At 40.5% G+C, this 19,496-nt stretch overlaps 1 protein-coding gene across 1 annotated transcript in view; it reads right to left on the bottom strand.

Annotated features, from left to right (window-relative positions):
• Positions 1 to 3,854: 3,854 nt before the first annotated feature.
• Positions 3,855 to 19,496, bottom strand: part of MYOT (myotilin) — a 51,389-nt gene continuing 35,747 nt past the window's right edge. The window contains 10 exon segments of the mRNA XM_033140164.1: positions 3,855 to 4,459; positions 4,834 to 4,967; positions 5,711 to 5,876; positions 6,727 to 6,934; positions 8,535 to 8,667; positions 9,879 to 9,928; positions 13,245 to 13,346; positions 15,723 to 15,879; positions 18,628 to 19,100; positions 19,102 to 19,222. Of these exon segments, the coding sequence (XP_032996055.1) occupies positions 4,284 to 4,459; positions 4,834 to 4,967; positions 5,711 to 5,876; positions 6,727 to 6,934; positions 8,535 to 8,667; positions 9,879 to 9,928; positions 13,245 to 13,346; positions 15,723 to 15,879; positions 18,628 to 19,100; positions 19,102 to 19,222 (1,720 nt within the window). The 3' untranslated portion in view covers positions 3,855 to 4,283.

Genomic DNA, 19,496 nt, shown 5'->3' with positions numbered 1-19,496 from the left:
TAATAATATGCACCATCTGCTTTCTTGCTGATTCCTGTCTTCTCTCTGTAGTGTTGGGTTTTTATATATTCAGAAACCACTTCTTACTGAAGAGAGAAATAACTTTAATAGAACAAGTTCATAAGTAAGATCGGGTGGGAAAGGATTAGGTGTTTGAAAATATCTCCAGATGGAATGTTCCAAGCATCCCTGTGAGCAGTCATAAATCAGAAATAAATATCTGAGTCACAGCATCCTACTACAATTGCCATTTTCCAGCAAGGTTTTGCATACCCATGAAGTCTGAAATTGGTTTCCAACCTCATGTCAGATATTTCTTCATGCACCTGGATTCCTGAGTTTAGTTGGTCCATCTGCAATGACAGATTTTTTAAATGTGGAAATCTGCCCTATAAAAACCCAAAGCATGTTTCTCTTGCCTGTATGAATTTGTGTGGAACAAAGTCACTGGACAGCATATCCATTTTGTTACTCCGCCTTTTCCAGCACATTGCTTCTGTGCTTCAGAGATTAAGATGGCTCTAGTTAGACACACAATCACAATGACTACGAGGCACTCTGATACTAAACAGGCGCACACAGAACCTGCATGAAATTTTTCACTATTTTTGAATTGTCATACATTATTTATTGGATGTATAATACCACTTTACACTTTTAAAACTAAAAACACATGGTATAATGCAAATTGTTACATGGTTGGGCTTTTAATGTGTAACACCGATCTTTATTGTTGCTAGTTTTAATGTATAGCTTTTTATGCTTTTCACTAGGCTTATTTTGCTTTAAGCATTGGTTGCAAAAAAAAATTTTTAGAATTGTACTTTGTGTCTTCATGGGTTTTATAGTGTTATGATTATGTTGTATGCCATGTAAAATACAATATATGGTAAATTATTATCTATATTCTATATTGAGTCTTCCTGTGCTCATGCTTATGCAGCCAAAACCACACCCAACACACGAAATACTGAGAAATACTGGCAGGTACAGACTAACCCCAAGGTATAAATAAGTACAAAAAAAATTGGCAGAAAAAACCTGTGGATTCCTTACCTCCACCCCACCAGGAACAAACCAACTCATCCCATTAATTCAGTGGCATAGAATGTTGAGTCTCTTGATGGGAACAGAACAGAGAAATACTGAAGCGTCTCATTTCCTGCATGTCACTTCTTGGTTCACACAAGATGGTTTTCATTGCCTCCAGGCCCAGAAGAGACCTGTCTGTGGACATCAATGGAGCAACTAAAGAATTCAGTGCAGCTGCTGTGTCCTTCACCCCTACAGAAAAAGCAGTGAGGAGACCGAAATGGAGCAAAAAGAACCCCAACACTGCCTATGGGTATGCTCCATGGGCACAGATTGCTGACCAATGGAGGGAGGGCAGAGCAGGAATGGAGTTGTGAGAACCATGTTGCTGGGGCCCAATTATGAAATAGCTGCCTTTGAGAAAAGTCCTAAAAGTCTCAGCCTGTGTATCTCACAAAATTTTCTTATTATTCATGTTAATGGTTAACTATTAGAGATATTCCACTCCAAGGACTTGGCACATGGAAGGGGGATTTAAGAGAAGCTCAGCCTAGGGAGTACGCTGAACGATGCTACTTCAAGTGTTTCTTACAAACCACGTCATGCAATCCATAAAAAAGGATTCTAAAAGCTCATGGTATTTGTAGTATTATGAGTTTGTGGGTACCAGACTACCCTAAATTCCTGGGTCCAGTATGTTAAAATATAAGCCAGAACAAAAGGAAGGTGATGAGCCATTAGGAACTCCAAAGAGAGGGTAAAGGGTAAAGGTAAAGGGACCCCTGACCATTAGGTCCAGTTGCGGACGACTTGGGGGTTGTGGCACTCATCTCAATATTGGCCCCGACTTGGTGGAACAGTCTATCACAAGAGACCAGGGCCCTGCGGGATTTGGCATCTTTCCGCAGGGCCTGCAAGACAGAGCTGTTCCACCTGGCCTTTGGGTTGGTTTCTGTTTAATATTTATGCTTCATTCTTTTATTGGTGGGTTATTTTGAAATTGAGACCGCAGTTTTAATTGAATTTTTAAATTTGTATTTTAATCTGTTATTTTAAATTGATTGTGTTTATTTATTTCTTTATTTATTGCTGTGATTTTAATTGGTGTTAGCCGCCCTGAGCCCGGTTTTTTGGCTGGGAAGGGCGGGGTATAAATAAAATTATTATTATTATTATTATTATTATTATTATTATTATTATTATTATTATTATTATTATCTCGCTTTACTGGCTGAGGGAGCCAGCATACAGCTTCTGGGTCATGTGGGCAGCATGACTAAGCTGCTTCTGGCGAACCAGAGCAGCACACAGAAATGCCATTTATCTTCCTGCCGGAGCAGTACCTATTTATCTACTTGCACTTTGACGTGCTTTCGAACTGCTAGGTTGGCAGGAGCAGGGACCGAGCAACGGGAGCTCACCCCATTGCGGGGATTCGAACTGCTGACCTTCTGATTGGCAAGCCCAATTGGTTTAGACCACAGCGCCACCTGTGTCCCCGAAAGAAAGAAAGAGGGTGCTCTGTGCCAAATGGCAAATGGGAGTTAGTTACAAGACAAAGCCAGAGTCTGAAGTAGAGACTTGAGTTGGCTTGGATGTGACCTGGAGGAAAAGGGTTGCTGTTCTGATAAAGGTAGCAAGCTGGAGAGAGGATAAGTGCAGGATGTTTGATGTCTGTTTGAATTCAGATCTGCATCTATGGGAGAAGCAAGACCTTCAAGTGCTAATGCTGTGAACCCCTCCATCATAGGCTCAGGTTGTCTATGTGTGTAAATAAACCATATGTCATAAAGACACCACAGTGTCCACTGGGCCTCATTTCCAAAAGGAAACATGAGCACTGGGTGAGCATCTGGAACCCCACACTGCTTGGAGATTGAAGATGTCATGCAACAGTATATTCAAGGTCTTGTAAATTATTAATTATTATAGCCTGAATGCAAGGGCTTTAAATCGCCTAGACTTTGCTTTCACAATTTGCAGGAAGCTGCCTTTACTTCAGTTTGTCAAAACTTACTGATTACAGTGAAACCAGCACTTTAGTGGACTATTTTAGTATTTTTAAGGGAAGCTAGTCGGGTTCTCAAAAAGCAAAAGCAAGACACTGGGGGAGTTGAAAACTCTTCCATCGTCTACTTTCCTTATGTCTGAAGTTCTGCTACCCAGCAGACTAATTCTTAAAATCCATGAGCACCCAGAGAGGAGACCATGGCAACTTAGTTCTTCCCCAGGGAGAATATGAGGCCAGGTTTGGACATGCTAAGCCAAACCATGACTTAGCTCAGCATGGCACTGCAGCGAAACCAGGCCAGTGAAACCAGCCAACATACCCCAAAATGTAGCATCAAGATATTGGTTCATAAGAGCAAATGGAATGCGCAATGCTGAATTTTTATATGTTTTTAAATGTTTTAAATATTATATTATTATATCATTTTTTATCTTAAAAATTACTTTATCTTAAAATATTATTTTATTTTTATGTTCTTTCTATTTTATTTTAAATTGCACTGTTTCACATTTTGATATTTGCCAGCCTTGGCGCTTTTGGAAATGCAAATTTACCAAATTAAATAAATATTCAACATACTGTACTGTTTACAGCCTGACGTTAGTAGTGCAGTTGCTTCAGATTTATTTTTATACTCTCTGCTTTGTCTGGCTTTAACCCAAATACTAGTGACATTTTTCTTTAGTAAAGTACTGTTCATGACAATTTTGTTGAGAATTTCTGTAACAGAAAATACCCAAAGCTCACATAATAATTAAACAACAACAACAACAACTCACAAAACTTATAAGGATAAAGCACATGACAAGTCTTATATTTAAAATTTTATTTGCATCAGACATAAAACTTTCATTAAAAGCACTCAAGTTATGTTTAATAGCCAGGCAGCAGACAATTATAATACTATGGGGCATAGTATTAACAAAGCAGTACAAATAAAAATATTGTGACTGAATCTAGATGCATTCAAACCATCTACACTTTCATGATCATCCACTGGCCTTGTTTCTTGGCCTTTAAAATTTAAAAATACAAACATTTGGATTTCCTTCTTGCTACAGTCACATACATTTATAAAAATCAGACTTAGTAAAATCACAACAGCAGAACTAAGAGCAGGAGTTAAATAATAAATAAAAATATATTAGGTACGTTTGCTTATCAGCGCAATAACCGCTTAACTGCATGTGCTGTTCATATACGTCTGTTTCAGGAGTGAAAGTTTCTTCCCTGTTGCCAGTTAAAGTTCATCGCTCTCATAGAGTCCAGACTGTGCTGCCATACGCTGAAACTCTCCTTCATCCGGGAAGAAAGCTTGTTTCACATCTAGACCTTTACCATTGAGTGCCAAGTATTTGCTAAAAGTTGGTCGAACCTTCAGTGGTTTGGGGTTTGGAACTGGCTTGTATGTGTGAGCTGAAAAAGGTTTTAGAAAGCAAGGAGAAATAATTCAGATTACTTTGTTTAAAAAGTGGGAGAGAGAAAAGTGGGATACAGTCCAATCAAGTAAGTCACCCCATTTCAGCTTGCTACATCAAAAGGGAAGATCATCTACTACATGCAAGACACATAAAGGGAGTTTAGGCAATCATGCCAATTAGACATGTTCATATACTTGGTGCATCAATACCTTTCACATCTTCAGTCCAACTGTATGCGAAGTTAGGCCTAACTAAAACCTGCTCATTTCAATTGGCCTGGGTTCACCTAACTGCATGCCTTTTTTGGGGGGGGGCGGTAGCATCAACATTCACATATGTAGAAGAAAAAGAAAAAGAGGAAGTACTTACTAGCCACGTCCAATCTGGCATGGCATGTTGCCACCCCTGCCTCGTTGACTGCAGATACTGTGTACCAACCAGCATCTTTCTTATTTACATTGTGGATCAGCAAGCAAACCTTCCCAGAGGTATCATGAAACATACTAGGAAAAGAAAAAAATGACAAAAAAGTTTTTGAAGATTACAGTCCCCTCTCCCACTTAAAGACTACTGTAATATACTTCATGAAAATCATTCTTGTTAAGCATTGCCAGGTATTTCTAAGACACAGACCTATATTCAACTGCATATATAAATTTGCTGATATTTATATTTTGCCTTTCTTCCATCATGGAACTCAAAGCAGCATGAATGTGTTTTCCAGGTGGTCATCCACCCAGACCATGGGCAGGCCTACTTAGCATCAACAAGATGGCGGTCTCATGCCCCTTCAGACCATACCGGGGGTGGGGGGCTATAGATACTGTCCAGCAGTGCCCTTGAGCTGAACGTAGTATCAGGCCATGTAAGCATGTCTCATCTTACAGATCCCCTCCTACTTTTCAGGTCCTAAGAGTTTCTAATATTTTGCAAATTCCCATTATGCAGTCACTTTGGAGGGCCCCTTCTCCAAATTCAACATCTAGTCCACATCCAGGCTCAAGATTGCTTAAAGCAAAAATGCTCTCCCACACTGCAGACTATAATCCAGTCTTCCGAACAACACTTTTTTTTGTAGAAGAGTGATGAAGCTGAAAATCACAGCAATTCCCTCCCCCCCCCCCGATGCTTGGAGCCAAAAACACCACATATCAGTTTGTAAACCTTTAAACTAGACCCACCAACAGTATTTGATTCAACTTGACTCCCGAACAGCTGAGATGCCCATCATGAGACAGATACCTACCTGATTCTGTCTGTATTGAATTGTACCATTTCATTATTCCTCTTCCAGTATATTTGTGGTGGGGGGATAGCAGACACTTGGCATTCAAGTCTGGCTGAATCCCCCTCATAAACTCTTGTGCTTTGAGGTTTAAAGATGAATGTTGGGGCTTTCCGATGTTCTCGTGCTAGATAGAAGTTTGGATTAAAAAAAAAGACAAAAGATGACACCTTACAGCCATGATAGACTAAAAGTGAAGGCAGATAAAAACAAAACCTTATACTGTATAATATACCAAACGTATTTATAATCCAGCATATTTCAATCTATCAGGTCCTTCATCTGGTAATTTCAAAAATACAGAAGCTAACAGAAAGTAGAAAGAAAGTGGAAACAACAGAACTAAGGACTTAGGCTTCTGCATTTTGAAATCCCTTGTTGAAGGACTTGACATTTAATATTTGTTTAATTCAGGATATTCAACAGTTTCTTCTACTCCTTTGCTTCCAGCTTTACCCCATCAATTGCTTGGGGTTTCCCTCTTTTGCTGCAAATGAAAGATATATCCTGGACAATGTGATGTATGACACACATGCATGCATCAGTGGTTCCATTCTGAACTCACTTCGTATTCAGAAGCCCTGCTATGAACATAGTCTTCCTATTTATTTCAGTATCAATGGCTGTGCATCCATGCCAGCTTTACACTTCATTTGGTGTTGTACCCAAAAGAGTAGGGGTAGAAGAACAGCTCTCAAACTCATATATTGAGGCTAAGTAGTGGCTTCCCACTTTCAGTGGAATTAGAAATCCCATCACTGTAGATAACATTTAGAAATTTCATTTTTAGAAAGTCATACACACAAGGTATGACTTTATATCACTAACATTTAAAATTCTGACATCTTGAACCAGAAAATTTATTTAGATACATACTTTGATAAAGGGCACATCAGGAAAGGATATTCATAACAGAATACACCAGCTGAAGTAAAGAAACAAAAAATTGTTTCCAAACAGACAAAGCTCTCTCATACCAATGACATCTAGCTTTACTGTAAAGGAAGCTTCTCCAGCACGATTGAAAGCCACACACTCCCATGTTCCAGCATCATAGACCCTGACTACTTCAAAAATGAATGAGTGGAAGCCTTTTTCAGATACGATCATTTTATGGAAGTCATCTGGGTGAACTAATCTTCCGTTTAGGTACCATGCCACATCTGGAGTTGGGAGGCCGCTGACCTACAAGGGGAAAGACAACAGATACCAAGGGGGTAGTGCCAGACAAAGGTATTGTGCTACTATAATTCATGCCAAATTGCAAATCTGCGTGGGAACATCATTGAGTGCTCATTTGATACTCTATACATGCAGATTCACTGAACACATTGTGAATGACTTGTGTAGTACATGTTATTCTGGGTTGCAGTTTTGTAACATATACAGTCATACCCTGGTTGTTGAACGCCCTGGAACTTGGATGTTTCAGCTCCCAAACACCGCAAACCCAGAAGTGATTGTTCCGGTTTGCAAACGTTCTTTTGGAACCCGAACTTTCGGTGGGGCTTCCGCAGCTTCTTGCAGCCAATCAGAAGCCGCAATTTATTTTTTGAACGTTTTGGAAGTTGAACGGACTTCCGGAACGGATTCTGTTCGACTTCCAAGGTACGACTGTAAAGCAGAAACAGAGCTACGTTCATACCACATGGTCTACAAAAGAGTCTAGTACTGTCATATATAAATGTCATAGTTTAACAAAAACAAGTCGAGGAGTAGTTTCTATTCACAAAATGGTTCTGTGCTATAAAAATACATACAGAACACAGTGGTGTGACAATAGCTGTATGAAAGAAATTGTATGACACAAAACTAGGTCACAAGGGATAACTGGGGCAATGCTCAGTGGCCTGCAAAACCTCAGACCTTTCTGCCCATTATCAGATTTTGTCAACATGCAACCACACAAAAGGCAGTGCAGAGGGGAGGTCACAAGAACACTAGCAAAATTGTGCCTAGACTTTACAGTATGCACACAGTTTGCAGAAGATATGGTACACTGCTCCACATTTTTGCAGTGTTAATATGTTTCTTTTTAAATGCCTTGCCTCGTGGCAGTGGCTGATCAGGCAGCCCATGAAGGTTTCCAATCATACCCTAAATTCCTCTTACTGGAATTTCATAATTTACTTTCAGGATATGTTAGCAAAAGATACAGTGGTGGCCAACGACTTAGATGGCTTTTACAGAGAGATTTGATGAATTCATGGAGAATGTAGGTTTAATCCTGTTTCCATGATCAGAGGCAATATATTTCCAAAGCTTCAGCGGTTTAGGGAAAACAACAACAGAAGGATATTACCTTTGTGCCATGGTCTGGTCCAACAAGGCAATTCTTAAAACCAGTGATTTTAGTTTTTCTAAAAAAAATGTTTAGGGGTACTCTCATGTTGACTCAAGAAAATCACCATTTAATAGTTCAAATTGGGAAAATAAATACAGTGGAACCCCAGGTTGCGCACTCGATCCGTTCCAGGTCGCCGTGCATAATAAAACCCGAAAACCCAGAAGTCGCATGATTTGAGCGCTTCTGCACATCTGGCAGTCGCGCACACTCCTGCACGCTCCGGAAAACATTTCCGGTGTGCGGGAGTGCGTATCCCGAACATACACAACATGGAGCGTACACAACATGAAGTATGACTGTACAGTAAATGAACAAAAGTACAAAGATTCATGAAATGTTTAGGGGTATGAGTACCCTTGTGTCCCCCCAGAAAAAAGCACTGCTTAAATCTATTAGGAAAGACAGCTGTGTTGAAAGTGGCTTGAAATCATACATTACCTTGAAATCAATCCTGCAAAATCTTCCTTCTTCAACTGTTATGTCTTCAGGAACTTGTACAAAACGTGGTTGAAAAAATTTCTCCTGGATTGACCCTTGCTCATTCCTCTCCCCTCTTGAAGATGGCCTGCTCCTAAAAGGGCACATCAACAAGGCAATAAAGCATTCCTATAATAACCTTTTTTCCCCTACACACCCACAGTAAGTATGTGTTAATAGTTCCATTGCACGATTGCCTGGTGAGGATAGTTTGCAAAGAGGCAAAATTATATTTCTAGTTTTGCAGTTTCATTATGGCAATGAACTACCTACGACTGTTGAAGAGAATAACTCATGCATATTTCATAGGATGACTCCCAAAGTAGCAAAAGGAGAGGTGGCTTTGCACATTGCAATTTTTATTTTTTAAGGGGGTGGTGATCCAGGAATCACATCCACCATTGAAGCCTAAGTGTTTTGACTGTATGGGATTATGGCTTTAGTTGTGACCCCTGCATAAATTGTGGGCATACTGTATTTGTAACTGTTGAGTCTGGTGAGAGGTCATTTTCAAAGCTGAAAATGATTTTTTAAAAAAAATCTGTGCTGTGTCACCAAAGGTCTAGTAGGATTAGTACTGATTTCAGCTAAACATAAAACTGGGATAGGTTGGGATTACAGTGGTGTGATTGAAGATGTTGCTTCCAAGGAGTCTCATAAAAGTTATTTTCATAAAATAAGGTACTAGATAATTGACCCTTAAATGATTTACCACTATACCATCATTTATAGTAAACTGGTCCTCCAACCATGATAGCATACAATCTGATTTTAAAGCCTGGGGTGTTTTTCATCATTTCTATTTACATGCGAGTATCACATATGGCACAAACGAAATGTTTCTTTTTGCTTATGACTTCTACTCAGTGTAGTGTTGCTATAATGCACTGAGCAACATTCTACACTCTATTTGTAATAGAAAATGACCACAATGAATTTATTATGATGATACATTTACCCATACTTTCATTACCACTTAATATATAGCATTAAGTGAAATGGTATGCCGGACTTCCTTTCATACCTTTAAGGGACTCCAAATGACACTTGCCCAAGGCTCCCAAACCATGGGGAAAGGTAGCCAATGTGGTGCTCTTCAGATGTTGTTCAACTACAGCTCCCATCATCCCTCTTCATTGGGGCTGATGGAAGCTGTAGTCCAAGAACATCCAAAGGGCACTATGCTGGCTACCCTTGCTCTAGGGCCACTATCGGTGACAGTTCACACAACCAGTGTATGCAGTTTGGATCAGATCTCATGTCATTAGCATACACCTTGCAGGTTAATGTGCGCATAAAATGTACCTTGCTTGTGCTGAAGGAACGTGCAGTCGTGTGCTTTCCAAATTCTGTTGCTGCAAAAATCAAAAGAGGTAATGATCATTGCTTTAACCATGAACACATATGATGGACTCTCAACTGAACATCCTACAGCTTAAATCTTTCTGGAGAAACAAACTGCTCATTTAAAATCACAAGCACTTTCTACTGCAGACTATAAAAGAAATTGATCTCCTAAAGTCATCATAATCAGCAGTCACAAATGTGAGCCAGAGTCATATGCAAGAGGAATGACACAATTCTTTCCATTGGTCCAAAGTATTTTGGCAAACATGTCACCTTTGTTGTGGGGTGGGGGTGGGGGGACTATTATCCCACTGGAGTATCTGAAATGAGAGCTAGGGACACAGTGTCCTTCAGCTCACCAGGAATAGAAGTCAAGTATTGGCAAGAGCACACTGTTGTGCACACTCATAAAAGGGTACCAATGGCAATCAGCACATCTTAAGCTGGAAAATGTTTTCCCTGTTAGGTCACAGAGCTAGAACCAAATCACACAGGCTTTATGAGAGCAACTGGGATTTTATTTTATTTTATTTTTCCCTCACTAACACAACTCATCTTAGCATTTTAAAGAACAGATGTAATTGAATTCAATACAAGTTATAATTCAGGCACAGTGGTATTCCTGCCATTTTAGCAATGAGGACAGTTAATTATAGGAAGTGCAGCACTAACAGTTCTAGGTATTTGTATATCCATCACAGTACGATATTAACACTGTGTCAAGTTCTTCACATTTGACAGTTGCATTTGCAACACTGGTTTAGCAGTCAGGAGAACCTTTACACCAGAGTAAGCTCATGAACTATCTAACATGGGTATTTTTATTTTGCTACACCAATGAGCTATCGGCTAGCATTTTCAGAAGATAATATCTGACAATATCTTACATTGTAAGATGCATAATACATAGGACTATTAGCTATTTTGTACTGGTGTTTATAAAATGGTCCTTTTCACTTTCAACTCTCTTGTGCATAGTAGAGTCAAAAGCTCACAGGCAGGTTAAAAGTACAAGGGGATGTTTTGCTCAGAGAATTTTGTACAATGGGATACTGTAGGTTAAAGGTTCCCCTAGCAACCTAGCAATTAAAGAAGAAATAGAAACTTAACTAAAACTCTCATCTTGGTGTTTTAAAAGTTTTTCTTTGGGATATCTATTACATAAGTTATGTTCAAGATAGGGTAGGTGTCATAAACATAATGACTTGGCATTGCAAATTTTTCTTCAGGGTCCAGTGTTAAGAGACTTTATGTAACTGCAATAACACTATGACTAGTGTGGTGGTAACAGAGACTCTCCTACAGCCTTTCAACACCATTAAACTCCAAGAAGAAGGGTAATCAGTCAGAAAGTTGGGAAGACAGAGAGATAAAAACCTGAAGAGTTGAACAGCTGCAAGGGTATAGAACAGGGCTGAAAACACTTTTAAGGGAGTTGGAATAATGAAAAGTGTTAGGGAGCAGGTGGATACTGCAGCGGAAAGAAGAAGAAAATCAAAAAGTGACCCCGAAGTGGAAAATGGAGATGCAAATTGATAAGTATTGTCTTGGTAAGGAAAACATGTAGTATGGATACAGCTGGATGCATTTCTCTATTTTATCTTATCTTAGCTATTTAAATGTAAAATTAGGTTCCCCCCCCCAAAAAAACCTGTTTTAACCTGTTACCCTACCAAAACCTTAAGTAAAAGCACAGTTTGGTATGATGCACTGTCTCCAGCCCCCATCCCATTTAATTGCCATACTACTCTGTCCAGTACTGGGAGTAAGATGGGCCAGTTAAAATCCTAATCAACCATCAATAAATCATAAATCCAATAGCTGAAGAGGCCATGACAGCAGCAGCTAGGACAAAGCACACTAGAAAATAAATTCTCAACCTGGTATTTAACTGTGGCCACAGATACAGTTCCCCCAATCATCCCCCCCCCCCATTTTTTCTACTTTTTCTATATAGTACATCAATGGAGCAAATACTGGTAATGTGGGGCCAAGTTCAGCCTTTGTCTCAGGTCCCATCTGCATCACACCACTTTACATGCTCATGGCTTCCTCCAAAGAACCCTGGGAAGTGTAGTTTTAAGGGTCCTGAGAGCTATTAGAGGAGACCTCTATTTCTCCTCACAGAGCCGCAATTCCCTAAGTTCCCTGAGAAGAGGCTGTTAAATAATTTGAAGATTGTAGCTCAGTGAGGGGAATAGGTGTCACCCAGCAACTCTCAACGCTCTTAACAAACCACTCTTCCCAGGATTCTTTTGGGGACGGCAAAATTATTTAAAGTGGCACAATACTGCTTTAAATGCGTAGTGTATATGGGGCCTCAGTCAGATCCCATTGTTCCAACAGCAGAGGGGAAGTGCATTTCCTGGCTCAATTGTTCCATTGAAAAAGGGAAGCATCTGCACTTAGGATGCTCAGTGATACAGCACAGCCCATTCTGCTCACCATCATCCTTCTGCATGCTGTGTTCTGCATCACTCCTACAACTTCCTTCGCTCTGTGTGCTCTCTTCCCATCACTCCACTTCTTCCTGTGTCCTGTTGGCTATGGAAAACCACTGTGGCCACATCTGAGCAGCAATACACTATGAGCATCTGCCACAGTGAACTGGATCAAATTTTTGCTGTACTATTACATACAGCAACACTTGGGATTTATTTTATAATTATGTTTAGAGTCACAAGAATTTGGTATGGGAGAGAAATCACCTCATGGTGAAAGACAAGCGGTCTGACAGCTTTGTTGGATCTTCCAGGTGACCATTTAGCATTTTCTACACAGCAAGGAATCACTATCCGGTGCAAATTCTAGAAGCAAGGTAGGTGAGCTAGTCATTATACAAGCCGACTATACGTGTCAGCTGAAGTAATCATCTCATAGTGCGGGTAATGACAGCATGGGAACTCGCAGATGGCCACAAGTACTCCTCCTTTCCTACATTTAACCTGCATATGTCTTTATTATTATGAATATGCATTTATTATACATATTGCAGTGAACCATGATGGGCCATTTGTGAAGTGGTCTTATCCTTATGTTACCATGGTAACATGGGAAACTATGGAGGGAGGACACAAGTGTTACCTAATCCATGTCTTTCTTGTCTTGGGCAAGGGAATATATCTTTATTCCTCATATGAAGAATCTTAATATCCATTTCTTGAATGTTGTTCAGAAAAAAAGATTCTGCTAGGTTGTATGGATGAAAGTAGGAACAAATATGACTATTATTGGTTATGATACCAACCCCCAGTCCTATTTTATTTTTGCAAATCCCAATTTATGTTCTGGACTGTGAACAATTTTTTTTAAAAAAAACCTTACTTGTCCATCCTGTACATTTTCTTCACTCTGTGGTTCAAACACAGATGCAGCATTTTCTGGTCCAAGTAACCTGCGAGCCATTCTCTCCTCGTAGCTTAAACGCTAAACACAGAGCAAAAGAAAAGGTTAGTTAGAAAAGGCTGTTTAATGCTGTTTGAACTTCTAATTCCTATTCAGCATAACAGAGCTAACTACATGAAGAGATAACTGCAAGACAAGCCCATGAACTCCTTAAAGTATTCCAATACTTGATTTACTCAGGGGATCTCTTCACTGCAGTCAGGAGAACCAAGGAAGGGACACATTAACAAGAATAAAATTAGCTCTGGATTCCATTCCACATGCATGTCTGTCAGGGCTTTGTGGGTGGCGCTGTGGTCTAAACCACTGAGCCTCTTGGGCTTGCTGATCAGAAGGTTGGCAGTTCGAATCCCGGTGTCGGGGTGAGCTCCCGTTGCTCTGTCCCAGCTCCTGCCAACCTAGCAGTTTAAAAGCACACCAGTACAAGTAGATAAATAGGTACTGCTGTGGCAGGAAGGTAAACAGCGTTTCCATGTGCTGTGGCTTCCGTCACAGTGTCCCGTTGCGCCAGAAGCAGTTTAGTCATGCTGGCCACATGACCTGGAAAGCTATCTATGGACAAACGCCAGCTCCCTCGGCCTGAAGCGAGATGAGCGCTGCACCCCAATCGACTCTGACTGGATTTTACCTTTATTACTAAACATACAGCTGATCCAGGCAGACATCTACACACACACACACACACACACACACACACTGCTTGAGAGTACTTGCAAATTACTAATGGTTGTTACACAATTCAAGCTACCTGATGAATGAATAAACTATAAAATACTTGATCTGGGAAGTTAAACAGAAGCTTTAACTCATTTGAGATAGATTCAGCTTGGGCCAATACATAAAGCAAGAGCAATAATAAACTAGTGTACTACAAGTGTTCTGCGCAAGCTCAATGGGTGTGCAGGTTCAGATTTCAAATCCATTGCCTTTTGGGACAAGATGCACAAAGTGCAACACCACTTCTTTTAAATAGGTATAAGCAGGGTAAAACCATGGGGCTACTGTGGCAAGTAACAGCCTTGTGTGGAGTTACTTCTTCTCCTCTTTCAATGTCTAGTTCAATGTACCCAGTGTCAATCCAGTTCAATCTACTCAAAATCATAATGTGCTTTGCTACCCTCACCTTCTCCTAGATGACTGCTATGGAAAAACATATATTAATGACATATACAGGGTAAGCTGATGTTGACATCAGGGGGAAACTCAACACAGAAGTGACATTTTCAGCGGGACCCTTGTAGTTAATTGTCTGCTACAACATAGTCTGACATACTCTGATGGTTGAGATCCTGGTGGTTGAACTAATCTCTCACACATCTTTGCCATAGGATTTTAGCTTTGACTTTGATCAGGTTATGGCTTTGGCATCAACTGCAAATTACAGTATTACATCCATGAATGGCACTTGATCAGAAATTAAGTACTGGTGACTCAAGGGCCAATTTATCTCCAAGAAGCCACTCTGTTGCCAGAGCTCAATAGCTCTGGAGGACAGCACTTCAGTGAAATCATTCCCAATTCTGAAATGATTGCCTTTGGTATTAAAAGTACTCCTAAATTAACCTAGAGAATGTCTTTCTCAATTGACACAGTTTGAATGGCAGTTTCAACATACATTACAGGTGTTATAGGTGTCACATAATATCGATTCTGCATTTGTAAGAAATCAATCTTTTAGTATGGCATCACCTACACTTGGAACTCCCTGCCTACTGACATCAGGCAGGCGCCTTCAACATGCTCTTTTAGCACTTGCTAAAATCATATTTATTAGACAAGCCTCCCCAGATGTGTAGTATACTGATGTGTGTTGTAATCCGTTTTTAGTTTATTGCTGATTTTAAAAAAAATGTTTTTAATTTATAAAATTCATGAAATAATATTTGATCACACATCAAATATTTTTTAGAGACGGGCTATAGCTAATTAAATTGGTTTAAGGCAGCAGAAGAAGAAGAGAAGAAGAGTTTGGATTTGATATCCCGCTTTTCACTACCCGAAGGAGTCTCAAAGCGGCTAACATTCTGCTATCCCTTCCTCCCCCACAACAAACACTCTGTGAGGTGAGTGAGGCTGAGAGACTTCAGAGAAGTGTGACTAGCCCAAGGTCACCCAGCAGCTGCATGTGGAGGAGCGGAGACACGAACCCGGTTCCCCAGATTACGAGTCTACCGCTCTTAACCACTACACCACACTGGCAGAGACAACATGCTGCCCTCGTGCTTTAGTAAAACATGAGCCTTACTGGCTTGGACTGATAGGAGTTAAGAGAGAGGGCCCCACATTGGCTATGCCTGGCTTAAGATGCACAAACTACACGGTAACTAAGCTCAGAGCCATCCAGCTCAGTCACTTAACTTGCAAGTTCCCCTCTGCCAGATAATATACATCTCTTACTTGGTTCCCGTTATGGAGAAGGCTGTCTTTACATCGTAGTTTCCTTTCCAAGTCTTGAATGAGGGCGTCTTTCGTTCCTTGTATCTCTCTGTCAGATGTCTTCTGCACTGGTTTGGTGCTGCTGGTTTGCTTCTTGTACATAGGCTTCGAGTAACTGCTAATTTAAGGGGAAAGGTGAAATTGGGAGCTATTTAGAGCTGGAAACAAGACATACCACTGAAGGCAGCTCCATTACAAGTTTGTGTTGCTACTCAGTTGTTGTGCCAGAAGACAACATCAACACCGTATGTAGACACACTGGTAGCCATATTCACATGTTACTTATGCACAGGATATTACTGCAACTACTTGCAAGTGGGGCTGTGCTTTTAGCCAGACTTCTGATGTGGTGTCTCCTTCCTCAAACAACCACGTGCTGCCCATGGTTGTCTGAGGTGAAAGCCTAACACACACGTTCCTGCTTACGTGTGGCAGGTATGTGTGATCCAAACAAGTGGCACTTTAGACCCAGTTCTAAAGTAATCACAGTAACATGCTACATGAAAGTAAGATGTGAATAAGGCTTATGCAGTTTACTGTGTGGCAATGGCACCTGCCACATATTTGACCCCATATTATAATTAATGTTTGGAAGAAGGCACAAGCTATTGGTCCGCCCCTTATTTTCTGGGCATGTTCCAAGCTACTTAATACTAATAGGTACATATACTGAATGTTGCCTCAATAGGTATATACAATGAGTACTGCCAGTAGCTTACTTGTCTCATTTCATTTTCTGCAACCTAGGACTATTTTTATAGAAAAGAGAGCTAAGTCATGTGCCAGCAAGACATTGGATATGGCCAAAATTGAACTTTTGATTTATTTTAAAGACTGGGACACAAGGGATCTGTCTCTGAACAGATAATTGCAAGAGTATCTTTTTATTTTATGAAAGAAGACTCAGGATTAGCTCTCAATTAACCTGCAAACCCTGATTTTTTTTCGCATTTTTAGTTCAGATCTTCTTGGCAATTCACTCCTAATAATTTCACAGCAGGATTCACCAACACCAGGAATCCTGATTCTACTATATTTGCATGCTAATTCCCCAAACAGTCCACCACTGGGTCTTCTGTTTGTCGTCTCACACTCAACTCCTGTACACATTTACTTGCAATTCCGTCATACTGATTGCAATAGAACTTGATTCCAGGTATGCATACTTAGGGTTGCAGTCCTAGTCTTGGAGGATTATCCACCTCTGAGAACTTAAATAATGGCAAAATGTTTAGCAATTTTACAATGAAAAGCATTAAAGGAATGCAAAGTATTTTATAACGTATCATGTATTATGCTGGCTAACGCAGGAATGTGTAACCCTTACAGACAAATCCTCTAAATAGAATGGCAACTGGCATTGCTGTTCCCAAACCTCTTGCCTTTGTAGCACCTGCATTTCAGTCCTATTATGATTAGGAAACACTCCTGCCATTGGTGCTCCTTTGTGCCCTTCAGATATTATGCAGAATATGAATGCCACCGCTTTTCACAGCACAGCAAGAAAGGGTTGTTTGGAGAGACAAGGAAGGTGGAACATCGCGTTCTGTCTGGGCACTACCAAGAGTTGTCCTTTATTCTGGGAACAAAACACTTATCCTAATTGGTATGAAGCTTGTTTTTCAAGAACGCTGACTGTCAATAAAACATTTCAAAGAATTTAAGGGTAGCAGGGGGAAGAGTTTTCATTCTTCAATTTCCCACAATATATTTTCTCCATTATATATTTGTCTGCTCTAAATATACATTATCAAAACCATAATACAGTGGTGCCCTACTAGACGAAAATAATTCGTTCTACGAGTGTCTTCGTGGAGTGAATTTTTCGTCTAGCGAAGTGGCAATGCAGCGCGGAGGTTTTCGCGCCAAAAAAAAAAATCGTCTTGCGAGGCAGCCCCATTGACATTTTCGTCTTGCGGGGCAGCCTTCCGCTAGTGAATGCCTTTCGTCTAGCGAGTTTTTCATCTAGCGGGGCACCACTGTATACTGGAGAGCAGCAGGAGATATTTCCACTGAGGGATAGATAGTACCCAGGGAATAATTCCACTTGTTTCATGTAAATTGCTTGGCTTGATTGCCGGTAATTCCTACTGTACCAGGAGTTATCACTAGGGCTGAAATCCAAGACATCCTCAGTGGGGAGTAAGCCCCACTAAACACAGTGAAAGACTAACTTTGGTTATGATTTAACAGTACAGTCCTAAGCATGTTTTACCCAGAAGTAAATATTGAGTTCAACTGGACTTGGGTCCGCTTAGGATTGTAGCAAATTTGCTTGTTGGGGGTAGCCCTACTAAAGTCAATCAACATCTAAATCAATCAAGCAGTCCCCCCCCCCACCTATTTTAACAAAAAGACAGAGCCACAATTCATGTTTAAAACCTGGAAAAATGTAAGGGATACATATCTGGCTTAATATAAAACCATTTATTTATCCTCTCTTTAAAAAGGATCCCTTAACAGACATGGCTTTTATCATACGCCAACCAGGCGGCCAGGGTGGGGAGACTGAGGTGAAGAGCACAGATAGAATCATGCATTTGGGGCCTGGTTTAAGTATCCAACTAAAAAACAGAATGGGACATTCTGCAACTACTTTTATTTTTCAACCATGCCCTGCCTTCTCTTATACTAAGCTTTGGAAAGTCTCATGCCTCATACATCCCATCCCTTGGCATTTAGAAAAGCAAAAGCAGACTTTGCAAAATGAAGGGCACTTCTCAAGGTTGCCATTCCTGGTTTCCCCTCCTGTCTCCAGAGTCAACACTTGAAGCTGAGTACAGTACATGGGAGCACAGGATCAAACAGGCCAAGGGTTTTCAAGAGCCATACATACACATACTTCAAAGGGAAAGAACATACTTACTTTGACTCCACTGAGGAAGGACCTTGGCTATTATAATCAAAGTGGGAGGGCAACACCGAGCAAAGGAATGCCGCAGGGGACTGGTTATGCATGGATGAAATCCTCTGCCCAGATGAGGAGCTAGCAGGAGACTGTGCAGATGCAGGTGTTACGGGAAATGAAGCACTATATGAAGGTGAGGAGAGTGAGATTGGCGAGCTCAGCGATGAAGAGGAAGAAAACTTCTTCTCATTAGGATTACAAGGCTGGATTAGAATGGAAGACTGTTTGGTTTGCCTGCTTGGAAGCGCAGTAGAGGTTTCTGGTCCTGGAGGCTGTGCTTTCCCTTGATATGTATTTTGAGACTGGATAAAATGTTTTGGACGCTCATAGTTAAACATGCTTGGTTGATACATAGAGGACACGGATGGGAGGTTACTGACACTCATGGGGAAGATTTCACAATTGTCCTGTGTTTTAGAAGGTGAAAAAAGGGCTTTGGGTTGGTGGCTGGAAAGAATAAGCTGATAAATTTTGTGGCCTTTCTCGGCTAGGTTCCTGGGCGGAACAGAATCCCTGCCTCAGCAGAGTGTGGCTGTCTTGATGATGGCAATTCCTTTAGGAAAACAATACAAATAAAAAATAAATGGCATGCCACAATGACTAGCAAAAGGTCATGTAGACTTATCAGACTGGAAGGTTCCAATGGTTGCCCAACCCTGACAAAACATAATGTCTTGTACCTAAAGTATCCTGGAGGTAAACCTGTCTAACCTCTTCCCCCCCTGCTAATTCTTTATGAGAAGTTTTTCACTTTACATGCTTTTGAAAGTTCAGCTCTCCAAAATGCAATAGTGAACACATTTGCTTTAATACATTCTAAAACATAT

Source organism: Lacerta agilis, chromosome 2 (genome assembly GCF_009819535.1).
Source record: "Lacerta agilis isolate rLacAgi1 chromosome 2, rLacAgi1.pri, whole genome shotgun sequence".
NCBI lineage: Eukaryota > Metazoa > Chordata > Lepidosauria > Squamata > Lacertidae > Lacerta > Lacerta agilis.
This window is presented reverse-complemented; position numbering and strand designations above follow the sequence as displayed.